General features: G+C 35.4%; 1 protein-coding gene across 4 annotated transcripts in view; it reads right to left on the bottom strand.

Annotated features, from left to right (window-relative positions):
- Positions 1-5,323, bottom strand: part of LOC127079800 (KH domain-containing protein At4g18375) — a 49,343-nt gene extending 44,020 nt beyond the window's left edge. For all 4 annotated transcript variants that reach the window (XM_051020181.1, XM_051020168.1, XM_051020186.1 and 1 more), the window contains exons 1-7: positions 5,159-5,323; positions 4,167-4,786; positions 3,294-3,785; positions 1,656-1,895; positions 1,303-1,572; positions 534-589; positions 298-400 (exon numbers count right to left, since the gene is read on the bottom strand). In XM_051020181.1, the coding sequence (XP_050876138.1) occupies positions 298-400; positions 534-589; positions 1,303-1,572; positions 1,656-1,895; positions 3,294-3,785; positions 4,167-4,763 (1,758 nt within the window). In that variant the 5' untranslated portion in view covers positions 4,764-4,786; positions 5,159-5,323. The remainder of the gene's footprint in view (positions 1-297; positions 401-533; positions 590-1,302; positions 1,573-1,655; positions 1,896-3,293; positions 3,786-4,166; positions 4,787-5,158) is intronic.
- Positions 5,324-16,626: the final 11,303 nt, after the last annotated feature.

Below are 16,626 nucleotides of genomic sequence, written 5' to 3'. Positions count from 1 at the left end.
TTGACTGTAGAAGAAGTTATTAAAATAATATTTACGAATAGCTTGATCTCATCTTAAAGTATCTTAATTTTTCTTAGTTTCGTATCTTCAAATATCTCTAAGGACTACTCCCATATTTCTTAGTTATTTTTATGATTTATTTTTAAGAGCAATCGAAGAGTCCCAAAAACTAAGATTTAAATGGAAACAAATCGGGCATTAATTTAAGATAACCAATAGAAAAATGTCTTTCAAACCACAAATTATTTCTCTATTCCATAGAATAAAAGGACAGTAAATTAGAAAGTGAGAACTAACCTTCCTGATATTGGCTAGATTTGCCCCACCTTTACCCATCACTTTGCCAACAGCATTAGCAGGAACAAACATCTCAGATGTTGACAGGGGAGGCAAACTATGTCTAACAAACACACAGAAACATGAATTGAAAATACCTAATCAGCTCGGATTGAAAGAGATGGGGAGAAACAAAAAGACCAATTTAATTGCAAATTATAAAAACAAATATAACTTTGATAACAATATATACTAACCCTTCATACATCTTGGTGGCATATGAAGACATAGATCCATAACCATTGTCTGGTATCTTTTTACAAAGAAGCAAAAAAGAGAAAATATCAGTTCGATATGATAAAGAATTGAAAATAGAAATGAATTATGTTACAACAAAAAAAGAAAATAAAGATAGAGCAAATTGCAAGTTTCCATATATTGTACTCAAAATTATAGACTTTAGACGGTGCTGGAAGAAATGATGAAGAAAAGATAGCTAAAAGCCATGAGCACTCATTCAATACTTTAACTGCTTCATTATATTTATAACAGTACTCATAAATCATTACTTCATAACAACTATATTCAAAGCCAAATAAGAAAACTAGATGACATACTTTCCATTGCTAATATAACTTCAAATTGCATTGCTACAAGATTTTCCAGTTTAAAATAATGTACAGACATGAAAACATCCTATTCATATGATGAAAAAAATTATGCTATTTGCTGCACCTAATTTCAATGAAGTTGTCTAAAATTAGAATTAGTTTAAACGAATATTATCAGTGAGCATATGCATTGGGCATAAGATGTTCCAAGAAAGTAATATTACATAAGAGAGTATCATTTAACAACAACAAACAAGACCAGACATGTTAAGACTGAATAGTGATAGTCGTAAGAATTTCACCCCAAACATAGCCTTGAGTAGAAATGTGGAACTTCAAAGCTTATAAAAATATTCTGTCAAGTGTTTGAACCTTGAAGCAAACCTTTTCAGATGAAAAGAATATATCATCATACCGAGTAAGAATCATATCCATAACGGCTGCTAGAAGAGTGCATGCCCAGTCCAGTTCCAGTTGCACTTCCAGTCCTCTGATCATAAGCTAGTGCAGCAGCAGGAACGGAAGGCAGCATAGATGGTGCTGAAAGAACAGAACTGCCTGCGTACAAAGATTCGGCACCTATGGGAGGTTTTTGGTCAATGTCCCGTTTTCTCAATACATCCTCCCTTAGTCTCAAGACTATCTGAATTAGAGCATCTCTCACACAATCAACTTCACCTACCACCTAAATCATAATTTGGAAAAACAAATTGAATAAAATAGATACACAAATTAAAGAGAAAAATTGAAGTGGAAAATAATTCAAACCTCAACAAGCTCATCATTGTCATCTGCATATTTGGGCTTATTACTTCTTGAGATTTGAATATCAGCCTTAGTTCTCTTCCGAATTTCATTTATGATTGAACCACTTCTCCCTATAATACACCCTATCACTTTAGATGGAACTAAGAGCCGGATTGAAACCGGCGTATCATCTTCATCATTTATCTTTTCTTGCAGCAGTAGAACAGCTTCAACAGCTATGGATTTCAGATCACTTGAAGACTACAGAACACACATACTACATGAGAATTCAATACTTATGGTAGAAGAACAGCACATGTTCAAAACAGAATAGGAAAAGGCTACTCTACTACATGTAGAGTATAGAATATGGACAAAATGGGAGACACCAAAATCCAACAAGTAAACCAAGCATAAAGTTGATCATGAAATTCAATTATTTGAAGAAGCTTGTGTGTTAAACAAATGCAAAGCACCAAGTTATCTGCAGTTACACCTATAGATTAACCACATTATAAATAAAGTTACAAATAATTACCTCCTTCCTAGTATCGAGACATATGGAAACTAATTCCTAACAACAGGTACCTTACTTAACATGCAGCTGACCCCACTTAGTGGGATAAGGGTTGGTTGTTGTTGTTGAGTAACATTACAGAATCACATGTTCCTCACACAAGTTTTAAAACTTTGATCTACAACAACTCTATACAGTATATTGTAGTTAACTATGTTGGTGCTTATTTTCAAATAAGCATCAATTCTCATTGTTACGAGGGGTGGCACATAATCATTTAACTAGGCCACGGCAATTAACTAGGGTATCAACTATAAAAATATTTCCTTCAATTAAGGACCCGATCAACTTAAAACTTAAATGAAACTTGGAAGACATGAATAAAATACAGCCAGGAAAGAAAAGAAGAAAAAAAACAATGAGGGCACTGTCAACAAAAGAAAATAAGAAACAAGTGCATGGTGATCCAGCCAAGAAATATTTAAGACAAATCAACATTAAAAACTAATAACATAATGAAACTTATCCCCCTCATAATTTTAACTTAATAGAAAGAAGAATGAAGAAACTAAAGATCAAGCTATAAATTTTAACTTCAAAAATTCCGACAAGTATAAGTTGAAGATTAACATCTAACCATATTAAGTTCCTAATGAGAAAGAATCAACTCCCCACATCAATAATCAAGTTTTGCATGATTTTTCATTTTCTTTATCCTTGCATATATCTGATACTAGATCTTATAACAATGACTCCCTCCCACCCCCACCAAAAAAATATTGAAAAGTAGACAAAGCTACCATCGTTTATACTAGAAAAGTTTTAATAAACGGAAGATTAAATAAACTATTGATCAAACTGACTTCAAAATTGAGGACACATGCAAAGTTGAAATTAACAATTATTTAAGGAATGTTCCTAACGGCGTTTCACCTCAATAATCAAGGTTTACATGATTTTCATTTTTTCATAAACTTTGAAAACTTACCCCCTCCCAAAAAATAGAATGTTCAAAAGTAGTAAATGTCAAAGCTTTTCCATGTGAATATATTACCCTGGACATCAGTACTCTACCAAGTTAACCACGATATGAGAACAAATACAATTAGATGTGAACAAATGGAAGAAACACATATACTCACCTCTGTTGCAGTTATAGTGATTAAGCAATCATCATGACAAGCCTTGGAATCATCAACCTCAATACGAGCACCACTAGTTTGCCTCATACGTTTAATAGTACCCCCTCCCTTCCCAATTACATGTCCAATTTTGCCAGAGGGGCACAGCATTCTAATAATTAACTCTTCAGATTGAGAAGCACCTAGACTGGAAACTACTGGAAGAGAAGATGAGTACAGAGACCATGCATTTCCTGCATCTGCATAACCATGCAGATCTTGCACAGTTGTAGCACCTATAATTTGAGGAAAAGATCTAGGTTGAATAATAGGATCAGAAGCTGGATATAGTCCACCAGGAGGGTAAATAGGAACTTCAGAAGGAATGATAATGCTATGAGGGGTTTCTGCTAAAGATGTGTCAAGAGGAATGTCCTCCTTGGGGGAGAATTTGTACATAATAGTTGAAACTGCAAATAATGCTCTTTTTACAGCTTCCGGTTCACCTGTAATCTACTCAATGAAAACAAACACATAATAAGATAGAAGTTCACTGCAAAGGAATTATTTCAATAGCCAGAAAATATCTGTATAAAAAGATTAATTTAAAGTATAAAAACTGTAAGAATTTCTCCAAAACTAAATCAGCACATGCAGCGACAGAGGAAGATTCCTATATGTTGATACGACTGAATCCCTGTTTCGAGATAGGGAGAGAGAGACATAAAGCAATCGGCAGGGAAATTTCCATATAGATGCATGAAAGTGAAATTGGCTTGTTTTTTAGGTGGCTTCGCAAGCCAGTGTGCTAATCAATGTTGCAAACATGTTATAAATCTGTGCAATAGTTCAACAGCAATTTTAATATGTTGATAATATTAAATATATACCTACCACCACAAAATTGTCAAATTCCATAGCACACGAGTGCTCAGGGTCAGCTGCATCCTTTGAAATGACCTTGATATTAGTCCTCGTCTTAACTCTCATTCGTTTAATGGTGGCCCCAGCTTTGCCAATCATAATGGCAGACTGGCTTGACGGAACCAGAATGTGGCATTCCTCTTTACTCTTTCGTTTCTTCTCAGAATCACCAGCAGCTTCCATGGCATTTGAAATGGCAGAATGAACCTTGATAAGAGCATCTTGGGCAGCACATAAAGGCTTATCATTGTCAAATTCATCTTCAGCATCAATTTCTTCCTTATCCTTAACATGACAGTAGATAGTTATAACTCGATTCTTGGCACCAGGAAACGGATCCACAACCTTGACTTTTGCCCTAGTCTCTTGCCTTATTGAATTTATAACTTTGCCACTCTTACCAATAACACTCCCAATAACTCCATCCGGACAAAGTATCCTATACACGACCAACTCGCCCCTGTCCCTTTCATCTTTGTCATTCACACGCCTCTTTTGATTTTTGTTGTCTCCGTTACGGTCCCCACGGTCTCTCTGTGGACGATTTCTTTTACCGGTCTCACCCATTCTGCAGATCACTGATGCAGTTCCTGAAAACAAAACAAAAAACATCAAACAATAAAAAACAACTTTAAAAGTATCAAATTTAACGATTTTTTTAAGACAAAAACATTACATAATCACAGATCATAATTCAAATTCAACTATACAATAAAAAGTCAATTAAGTGATATTGCAATAAAAAATTAAGCTTTACAAATAATTCAAAATTCTTACGAACCTAAAACAGCTTGAAGAGGGTAACTGACAAATTAAAATGACAATTCCCAAATTGAAATTATAAATTTAAAAAAAAATTGAAATTTCTTAAACCTAACAAGCGAGATTGATGCGAATGAGAAGGAAACGAATACATGTCAACAAAAAAAAAGTTAAATCCTGTAGTTACGTTACATGCATACCTGGTGGGATAGAAGAGGAAGAAGATGAAGTTAAAACCCTAACGTGAGAAGTAGAAAAGGAATTGCTTCTGATCCCAACTCAATCCAGGTGTCTTTATTTATTTTTTAAACTATTTTCATTTTTTCCAAAATAGTTTAAAGACTTAAATCATTAGTATTTATTTTGGTGTCTTAGTTTTGGGGTTAAAATATTTAAAATTAAAGTCTATTAGATATATCAACCAACATGTCCATTATCATTATATTTTACTTAAGTAATAATTTATGTATTTTAAGTTTTATAAAATCATCTGAAATTATTTACAATAAATTTGCCATAAAATTATCTTTTATAGGTTAGAAATGAGGTTTGGATTTCATATGATTTGTAAAGAATACCTTCCAATATAGTACACGTAAAACACTGAAGCATTGTTCTCAATACTACTAACATTCACCAATGTCACATCTATAACCACACTCATATCCCCATTTTTAGTTTTCTCTAGAAATCACATTAGTGACACTCGGTATGATGTGTGTGACCAAATTCTCCCTCCAATGTCCATTTTTGCTAGAGGTCCTTGAAATTTCGGCTTCGCTGCCACAAGACTCGTACTAGAGGAACTAAACCATGTCTGAATCATTTAACCCACACATATGTGAAGATCATGTTGGTGTTGTCATTTGTGAGGATAATGGTCGATAAGTTTTCCACCAGTTATATCAACAATTTTATTATTATCAAGCAATTTTCTTATTTGCAACATGCTTTAAGTTTATAATTTGTTACTTTTTCAAATTTTTTGATGTATCAGGAACCCTTAAGTTGACTTGCAAGCTCAAGATCAAGCTCGTATGATGAGTCCTAAATGAGAGGATTCATCGCAAGTATGAAAAAGACATGTTTTAAGGAGTGTTATGAACACTAAAAAAGCTATTAAGTACATAATAATGGTGAAGAAACAACAGTAAATGGTCATAAAAAACTAAAAAGTGATGAAGAGGATAAATATGGTTCCTTTAGTTATAAGGTATACCCTTACACACTTCATTTTGGGGACTATGTTATGCATAAAAATGATAGCATCATAAAAAAAATTGGAATCAGATTTAATATTTTGAAGAATTATGTTGAACTTACCGAGAATATTTCTATTGAGTATGATGATTGAATAACAAAGGTTCATGTTCAACTAGTGTCCTATGAAACCAAAACCTCATTTCTAACCTATAAAAGGCAATTTTATGGCAAATATATTGTAAATAATTTCAGATGATTTCATACTATGTATAACTTGACATTATAAAGGTATTCTTTACAAATCCAACCAGTGAAACTTGACTCTCACCCCTTAATATTGTAGAGCAAAATAAGGTATACAAACACACTTGAACATCCAATCGAACCCCCAAAACCCCAAGGAAGGCTAGGTAGTCACGTGTATACACTTTGATGCAATTTTACTCTTAAGCAAGTCTCACATCGATTTTTTTTCAAATATTGGAAGAGTTTATAAAACTTCAACATACATAAGTTATTGCTTAAGTGAAATAGAATGATAATGGACTTGTTGGACTATTGGTGTATCTAATGAGCTTTAATTTTAAAGGTTTTAACTAATTAATTAGTTTAGAAACATATTAATTCAATTTATTAAATATTAATTCATTTAAAAATATATTAATTAATAATTGTCATAGTCACCCTTGCCACCTAATTAAAAAATATTTTTTATCCCAATCATTAATGTCACGTCTGCAAAAAGTAGATGAGACCAAAAAAATCCAAAGACCATCAAAATTAAGGGACAAAAATCACAGGTTTTGTAATAGGAGGACCAATTGTTTAAAACGCGCAAATTAGGGGAACTAAAAGTGCATTTAAGCCCAACAAATAAATAAATTGAGTAGTACACGTCTAGACTAAATTAACTTTTATATTTTTTTTTATATTTTAGATACCTAAAATTCATACAGTTTTAATTCAAAGTTTATGCAACAACACAGAACACTTCACAAAGTCATTGTTATGAATTTTGATAAGTCTGTGGTTAAGTTCTCTATTCACAAATGTATTCATTTGTATTTATTTTGAAATAATCATTGGAAAGTTTAATCCAATGATTATTCCGCTTACCAACACTTTTATTAAGATAAGCAAAAGGATGATTAATTTCATCAATTTGATGTGTTATCTTGTTGATTTCTGCAGTTAGACTTGAACTAATATTAATCTCTTAATATTATGGTATTTTTGAATAGTTCAAACTAAAACTCTAAAAAATATAGATCATTCAGTGTTCTTTGATCAAATATTATTTGTTGTGATGTTCCACTCCAACCAAACATATATGGACTGAGGTTAGAGATTTAATCAAGTTATCTTCTATGATGAGTTGATTACAAAACTCTTGAGTATTCTTACAATTTGTAAGCATGTGCATGATGATTTCATAATGGCACTGACTAGGGGGTAGGATCTTCGTTCACCATTTAATGATGAGCTCTCGCTGCATTCATAAGTAACAAGTCTTTAGTGAGTTTCCAAATAGTGGCATGAATTTTGAGTTGGTTCTTCTAATATCGAAAATGGTCAAACAAAAATGTGAGTTAGTATTATCACTATTTATATCTCTCATGGAATCATAAGTTAATTTTAAACTAAAGTTTCCATCTAGGGTTATATTCCATTTAGGAATGGCAGTGTTTCCAATGATTGGAATTTTAATCTTTTCTATCAAATTGCGTATAGAATTTCGGGGACAGTTATCAATCAAGTTCTAAATCCAGTTTTCAATTCATCCTATAATGAGAGATGGTGTATTTAGCCTCTTTTAAAGGGATAAATGTTGCATGTGGATCCTCAAGAGCTCCAAAGTTATGGATATGGGGATCTTTCCAAAATTGAGTATCATGATCATTATTTATCACTCATTTGATGTAGGGCTTAATGTGTTCCTAAGCTTTAGTGATGGCTTTCCAAATGTTGAAGGAGTTGCTTCGAGCCAAAATAAATAAGGGTTAAAAAGGGATTCATGTATATATTTGACCTTTGCACTTGCACTCAAAGTTTGTCAATATCTACCACCATCTGTCAAACTAATGTATACATGTAAGCTTAATTCAAAACATATAAACTTCTAAACCTTATATTGCCCTCCTCTTTAGGACGGCGGATAGTTTTCCATAAAACAAAATGGCACTTGGGATGTTGAGGAGAGGAACCCTGAATAAAATCCTTGTATTCCACAATTTCATCACATTGAGTTGGGGATACGAGTTCTTTACATGTCATAACCTAGAATGCAAGGGAAAGAAGATTATGTTAAAGTTATTCTTCCTGCAAAAGAGATGCGTTGATTGATTCTAAATGCGTGTGTTCACGAGTTTGGGTGACCTATTTAACCAGATGACCTAAACAAACTCAAGTCATATTTTACTCAAATCCATTTAAGTTCAAGTTTAATCCAAACCAACTTATTCAAACTCATAGTGGTTTGATTCGAGCAACAGGTATATAGTTTTATATCTTCAAATGTTTCAACCCAACTCATAAAAAAATGATATTTTTCTTATTAATATATCATAAGACTAATATTTATTGATTTAAAGATTTTTAATTTAATTTAAGTATTAAAAAAATAAATTATAAAATGTTAGTCAAAGTGTTCGAATTTTCATTAAAATAGTCACTAAATTAATTGTTTTTATGTTAATTCCTATAAAAAAATTACTTCTAATAGGCTTAACTATCTAACATAAATCAAACTTTCTCATGATCAAGTTTGATTGGGGCATGTTTGGCATGAAAATACAATTTTTTGATCGAACCCATACTAATAAAATTTGATTTGGTTGAGTAACATATTTTATCAAAATCAACCTAGCTTAATCCGTGAATACCCTAATTCTAAATTCTTCCTTATATCATTTTTTAATTGGAAAAATGTAATTTTCAAATTAGACTGGTTTAAATTGAAAATATAAAATAGAATTATAATTTGTGTTTTCATATAATAAGTTTTGTTCCGGACTGACTATAAAGGTTCCTGGCCGACCATTCAGATAGGGATGCAGTTTATTTAGAACCTTTTCAACACATGAGAGTTATCCTTCGGATGAATACAAGTGATCCAAGTCGCATATACATCCAATGGCCCATGCATTATACGCTTAACAAATAACAGGTTGTTATGACCTTTCCATTATTCAATTTTAGTTTATTAACCTCCTTCACATACAGACTTGAGCGTTGGAGTGTAAACCTTGTAGATCAACCCCATCACCACCGTATCAAAAGCTCATATCCATATTTCTCTAAAATCACAAATTCCTACTTCATTTATAGTTCCGCTAGCAGTGGTGTATTATGTGGGAATTTACTTCTGATTCGTTCGTTTTCCACTATCTTACGTTCATTCTTTTATTTTTTAGTTCAAAACCTTTTCAGTTCATCATATCAAGAACTCTCAAAATCGGACACGGAGATTCATCATGTTCGATCCAATCAAGTAGCATATCAACTTTGGTTTCTTGAATTTCCACATTTCCGACTTCCATAATTCTTGGTAGTGGATGGATATAAAGCTACTTATTTTGCCGTAGCACGCGAAGTCGTTGTCGTTGTCGCTGCTCCTCAAGTAGAGATCAATCAACTGTCTCTGCCTTTTCCGCAAGGTGTTGAGAATCCAGTAGCATAAACTCGTCTACATCCAGATATTCTCCAAGCTCCTCATATTACTGGATCACTTATAGTGTCACATGGATTGTTCAATCATGTCTCCTGTCTCACAACCAGAAGCCTTACCTAGTTTCTAACTATTGCGAGCTAACTTTGGGCTACTAGGCGTCAATGAATTGTTGAATAACATGTACAACATCGTTCAGGAGTAGAAATCACATGTGATTGAGGAAAGGTTGCTTCATCTCGAAGAAAGTATGCATAAAGTGCCTCCCTAAGGAAACACCGCTCAAAAAGCTATGTCAAATAGAACTTAAACTATCTTCCACGAGTCAATCACGAGGAAAGATGAAGCTCTGAAATCACAAAATCAAAAGAGGAGAAATAAGCGTCAGAGTTATCCCTGAATCCTTGAGGGAGATCGAGGAAACCACATTCCTCCACAAAACTAAGTAGAAAACCAGCCACCAAAGAATCAATAGAAACACCATCTGTGTGCCCGCATTTTGGATAGCATGATACTAAAATCAGTAGAAGCATCGTTTGTACGCCCGTGTTTTGGATAGTAGGATACTAGAATCAATTGAGAAGCCTTATAAGTTGGGTGAATATAGCGGAAAGGGAGATCCGGACGAGCACGTGTAACCCATCAGTGAACGGTTGAATTATTCAATGCTGACGAAGCTACCAAGAGTGTGCCAAAACAAAGTTTCGGAAGGGAGGAATCAAATCCCTCTTTCCCATTAAAGAGTCCTATCATACGGACAAGATAAAGTATTGTCCCTTCCACAAGGGCCATGACCACAACACAGACGACTGCATACAACTAAAAAAATGTTATTTAGGGATTGGTTAATAGAGGTTAATTGTCTGAATATATGAAGGGAGCAAAAAGGGAAAGATAAGAGTCTCCCAAGAGTAAATCCACTTCAAAAGTCATAGACGCCGTGACTAGTGGCGGAGATAGAAAGGATAACAAGTGGGAAATGTCCATAAATTACCACTATTACTAGAGGCGCAACCCAAGCAAACCTCCCATACAAGGGAACAATGAAAAGGAAGATCTCATATATGTTGGTGGTCCATAAAAAGGATGGAGGTGCATCGGTGAAAACCCTGACTAAACAATGTTAGGATTGTGGGACATAGAAAAGGTTGGAGGAACTTCAAATGAAATATTTTCCTTGGTAATTATAGCTACGATCGGGATATTCAATATTTCCCGAATTCTGATCGACAGTGACAACTCGTGTAATATCATTTATTTCGAGTTACTTGAGAAGATGGGTCTTGAAAGAGGGAGTTTATGGTCGTTGAAAGGGTCGTACCTACAGGTATTCAACTGTACGACAACCTAATACATGTGATGTTTCGAAATAATGATATATGTGGTAGAAGGGAATGATCTAGAGTTCGTCGGCTCATAATTCCATGTGGCTCCTTGGAGCAGCATTTACAATTGCATTCACGAAATGCCTTTCGCATCCACCTTGGAAGTTGTAGCCTCGTTGTTCCATCTCAAGCTCAAATATCATAACCTTCAAGGAAATATGGTCATAATCATCGTTGATCTCAAAGGAGCAAGGAGAATGCATGAAGCACTCTAGTGATACCAAGGAGAAGGAAAAGCGATGGAAATCAACGTGGTATCCCTAACCGGCCAACTCAAAAGCATGAACACCAGCCTTCCAAAAGTGACCGGTCCAACGGGAATAAAATAGGAAGAATAAGAGGTGGTCAATCAGTCTGGTTATGTTTTCTTTATTATTTGCATTAGATAATATGTTTGTATAATCATCTTCCCGTGATGGAAGCTTAATTCCCAATTATTAATGAAGTATTGCAATGTCTGAAATATTCATCTATTTATGTTTATATGAGCTAACAGCGAGTCCGGGGTATGACCAAAGGGATCGAGGCCCCATCACAAATACTTGTGCAACTACAGCAATCAAATCCCCACTGTATAAAGTACTGGAAATAATTGTCCATCCATCTGGCAACTAGTCACTCCATAGGCCGCGGTGGGTTGGCCATACATCAACCTATAACTGGGTTTTCACCTGGAAGGGGGAATGAGAACCGACCTTTGGTCGAGAATGGCTCTAGAGACGTTCAATAAACTTCGAGGGAAGACCTTATAAGTTCGCATGGAATTTAGAACCCCACACTCGGGATCACACAAACATACCTCAAACATGTAAATATATTTCATCACAAATATACACACATATATTTATCTACTACAAATATACTTTATGAACATGATATGGGCAAAAAAAGGGGAAGGCCACCCTCAACAAGGAAACAACCTTCTCATCTGATTTAGGTGAATCTGCTCCCTTAAACATGTAGAGGATGGTGAAACGATCCATTTATTGCAAGGCATTCTCAAAAGACTGTGAAATGGACCCAAGGTTGGTGGTCATACACTCGGTTAAACATTTAGCCAAAGAAGCATTCTCGAGACACAAAGACTCCAACTATCTTTAGGTTGTTGAAAAGACGCATGAGTAGACTTAAAAGTAGCCAGGGCAAAGGCTAGAGATTGGTCATTCCTAATCACACACCCCACCTGGTCAGCAAGGGAAATAGGGAGATTAAGGGGGTGTGAAGCATCATATATCCTAGTGAGAGAAGTGAAAGTTGCATGTATTTTTTACAAGTATGTATATTGTTGGAGCGTCAATCTACAAACGTTCTCCTTATTTGGTGTTTCTCTTCGTGTTGTTGGTTGGACCAAATAGTGTACTGTAATAACCTAAACCCCTAAATGAAAATTATTGTGAATATAAAACAACTACATATATAGGATGTCACTCGAACATAATATAAACTGCTCTGTAACATGAGTTATATAAACGCATGCAATAATTTAAGCGTTTGGAATCACGTGTTCACCTTTACTTAGGCTCATCGCAACGGAAATAAAACAATTAAAGTAACTCAACAACCAAATAAGTCTCACAACATAAAATATGGTTATGGCAAAATGTCTTCAACATCAATAACTTCAGAATAAATAACAAATAATAAGACCAAAATGTTCTTCCTCTCAGTGTTACATATCAGAGCAATAAAATCTAAATATCACATAAAACAGGAAAAGAAGAATAACCTTAATGTCATCCTTCAGTTTCTAAGCATATACTCATTTACCTGCTTGTATGTACCCCAAGAAGGAGCATAAAACCACACAAACAACAAAAGGGTGAGAATACACCTGTAATATGTAATGGTGCAAAATATGCAATGGTAGTCTAAATAAACATTGATAATCATTCAAAACAATTCATTTGAACTCACCACCAAAGTATTCTCAATCACCCAATACATATGCAAACAATGTATGCAATGTACTCGACATCATGACTCTACGATGCATGTGGTACCACTATGGACAACACAAATCCATCTCGCTCCTGAATCCCCACCATAGAACAAGAGCACACTGATTCGTTATTATCATCATACATAACACTTCACAGATTCTCATCTGAAACCATTTACTCACTCCTGAATCCACGTCATCGGACAGTAGCACACCAAAACTTGATTGAAGTCTATACATCATGATGTATGATCTCAACAACATGTAATATCACCAAAGTACCATCATGCAATTATCATCACTATGCACAACATCATTCTCCATATAATGGCCAAACAGTAGCATAATCACAACGCAATATCAAAAATTGGAACCGACATTCCATTCCAAGCAAAAGAGCGAACAACGCTCATTCTAGCAATATGAAGGGTTACCCGTCATCCAAGTGACGCCCGCCATCATCCACGTCACACTGACATGTCGTCACCATGACGCTCGGTGTAACACCCTTCTAAATACCCCAAAATATTTAATTAAAATAATAACATATCAATCAGAGTAATTATGCCCCGAAGGGTGTCACACAATCATTTCACAACAATTATCAAATATCCTGTCATGCTCATTTATTAAATCAAAATAAGACTCTTTTGCATAATTCGCAGCGGGTACAAAACATCGACATTCAAATCATGTACTACATTACATGTAAAGTTGAATCAACAACTAAATTAAAACATAGTCAAACATTCCCTCCCGATGTTACATCTACCAGAGCATGACCCACTAAGGACGACGCTAGACTCCATAGCACTAACTTCTACTCAACTCACTGCTCGTTACCTGAAAAATAGATGTAAGGGTGAGTTCCTCAATCAATATAATAAGCATTATAGAACAACATGTAATGCTAAGTAAATAACACATCAATTCACCCTAATCAGACTACGCACTCAGCAACGGCAATATCCGTTCAAACATCATATTCAACAGTAACATATAGCATATGTATCATCTCAACCATACTCAACATCAACAACACAACACATAACACACATATAATACTGGAATACATCCATTCATATTATATGCCATACATTCATTATGAAATGAGACTCCACACATGCGGTACCGACTATTCTTGAACATACAGTTCAAGCTCACCGATCAAATCCAGATACGGCTACTAAGCTCACTAGTCCCACTCATTTGAGATCTAATGACTCACTCACTAATTCCTCACCGTGGGAATTAGCTACAGCCCCGAAGGCTAGACTATGCACACTAATCATCTAGCATGCAAACATCAACAACAAATCCACAATGATTCACTCACTAATTCCTCACCATGGGAATTAGCTACAGCCCCAAAGGCTATGCCATGCATAATATATACATTCACAACGATATGCATATCATCAGACATCCTCAATATTTTATCACATAAGCATATCAGATCATGACAAACAACAACCACAGTATTAGTACACTCTACTAATACCTATACTACTCAAAGCCACGGGAAATGATCCCTAATATGTCATACATCAGCTGAATTACAACACTCAGCCTAAACAACCAAAACTGCACAACAACAGCACAGAAAATACACAATTCTGCCCATACGCGTATTGCCTATGCCCATACGCGTATTGCCCACGCCTGACCAAATCCATACGCGTAATGCCCACTCTCATACGCGTATTGCGCATTTCCTCGCCCAACCCATACGCGTATCACCTGTCTCATACGCGTATGCTACGCGTATCACTTCCCCATACGCGTACCACCAGAGACCATTTCACGTTCAAAATTTCATCTTCCTCATCCATACGCGTATTGCCTAGTGCCATACGCGTACCAGCCATCTCATACGCGTATTGCCTAGTGCCATACGCGTATGACCAGAGACCAGAACTCTCAGATCTGCCATGGCTTTCTCTGCTACGAGATCTACCCAATCCAACCTTCCACAGTCCAATTTCTACACAGAAATCATTCATATTTTCAACACAATTCGTATCTTATTCGATTACACAAAATTTGACACTTTTACATCTAATTCCTACGAATTCTTTCTCAATTATACCCCAATTTCGTTCATCCAAAGGGTTCACAATTCATCATGCATCAATCTAATCAGAGGTAAAACAATAGTTTCTTACTACCCAGTACATATCATCCCATAATACCCGTTAATCGATGATAAAACCCCCCTTACCTGAGTTAATCCAGCAATCTCTGAGCTCCAAGCTTTTCCTCTTCTCTTGCTCTGCCTTTTTGCCCTTTTTCCACTTTCAACCGCTTCTCTGTGTTTTCCTTTTCACGTGCAAACCCTTTTTACCAAAAAATGGGACTTTTTATTATTCCAACTTATTTTATTCCAATAAATAATTATCCCAATAATTATTATTCCAAAATAATAATAATAATAATTCAATTATCTAATTAAATTAATAAACATATTATTAACTTAATTTAAATAATTATTATATTATTATCGGGGTGTTACAACTCTCCCCCACTAAAAGAGTTTTCGTCCTCGAAAACATACCTCAAGCGAACAACTCTGGGTAAGACTCCTTCATCTTACTCTCCAGTTCCCAAGTCACGTTGCCACCTGCTGGTCCTCCCCAAGCTACCTTTACCAAGGCAATCTCTTTACCCCGCAACTGCTTCAACTCTCGATCCTCGATCCTCATAGGTGATGTTTCCACAGTCAGGTTATCTCTCACCTGTACATCATCTATTTGGACTACATGCGACGGATCATGAATGTACCTCCTCAACTGAGACACATGAAAAACCTCATGCAAATTCGCAAGCGACGGCGGTAAAGCGATACGATAGGCTACCTCTCCTATCCTCTCCAAAATCTGATAAGGACCAATAAATCGAGGTGTCAACTTCCTTGACTTCAAAGCTCGACCAACACCAGTTATCGGAGTAACACGAAGAAACACATGATCTCCCTCTTGGAACTCAAGTGACTTCCTCCTCTTATCATGATAACTCTTCTGACGACTCTGAGCAATTCTCATCTTCTCCTGAATCATCTTAATCCTTTCCGTAGTTTGTTGAACAATCTCCGGTCCAACCACAGCACTCTCACCGGACTCATACCAACATAAAGGTGTCCGACATCTCCTACCATACAAGGCTTCAAACGGTGCCATACCAATGCTCGAATGAAAACTATTGTTGTAGGTAAACTCAATCAAAGGTAAATAACAATCCCAAGCACCTCCCTTTTCCAAAACACAAGCTCTCAAAAGATCCTCTAATGACTGAATCGTCCTCTCAGTCTGACCATCAGTCTGCGGATGATATGCAGAACTCAATCTCAGCTTAGTTCCCAAAGCCTTCTGCAAACCTTCCCAAAATTTCGATGTAAATCTAGGATCTCTGTCCGAAACAATACTCGACGGAATACCATGCAAACTTACAATCTTCTCAATATACAACTCGGCTAAT

The sequence above is a fragment of the Lathyrus oleraceus genome, chromosome 1, assembly GCF_024323335.1.
Source record: "Lathyrus oleraceus cultivar Zhongwan6 chromosome 1, CAAS_Psat_ZW6_1.0, whole genome shotgun sequence".
NCBI classification, from domain to species: domain Eukaryota; kingdom Viridiplantae; phylum Streptophyta; class Magnoliopsida; order Fabales; family Fabaceae; genus Lathyrus; species Lathyrus oleraceus.
The sequence above is the reverse complement of the archived record's forward strand: the minus strand, read 5'-3'. Positions and strand labels throughout refer to the sequence as shown.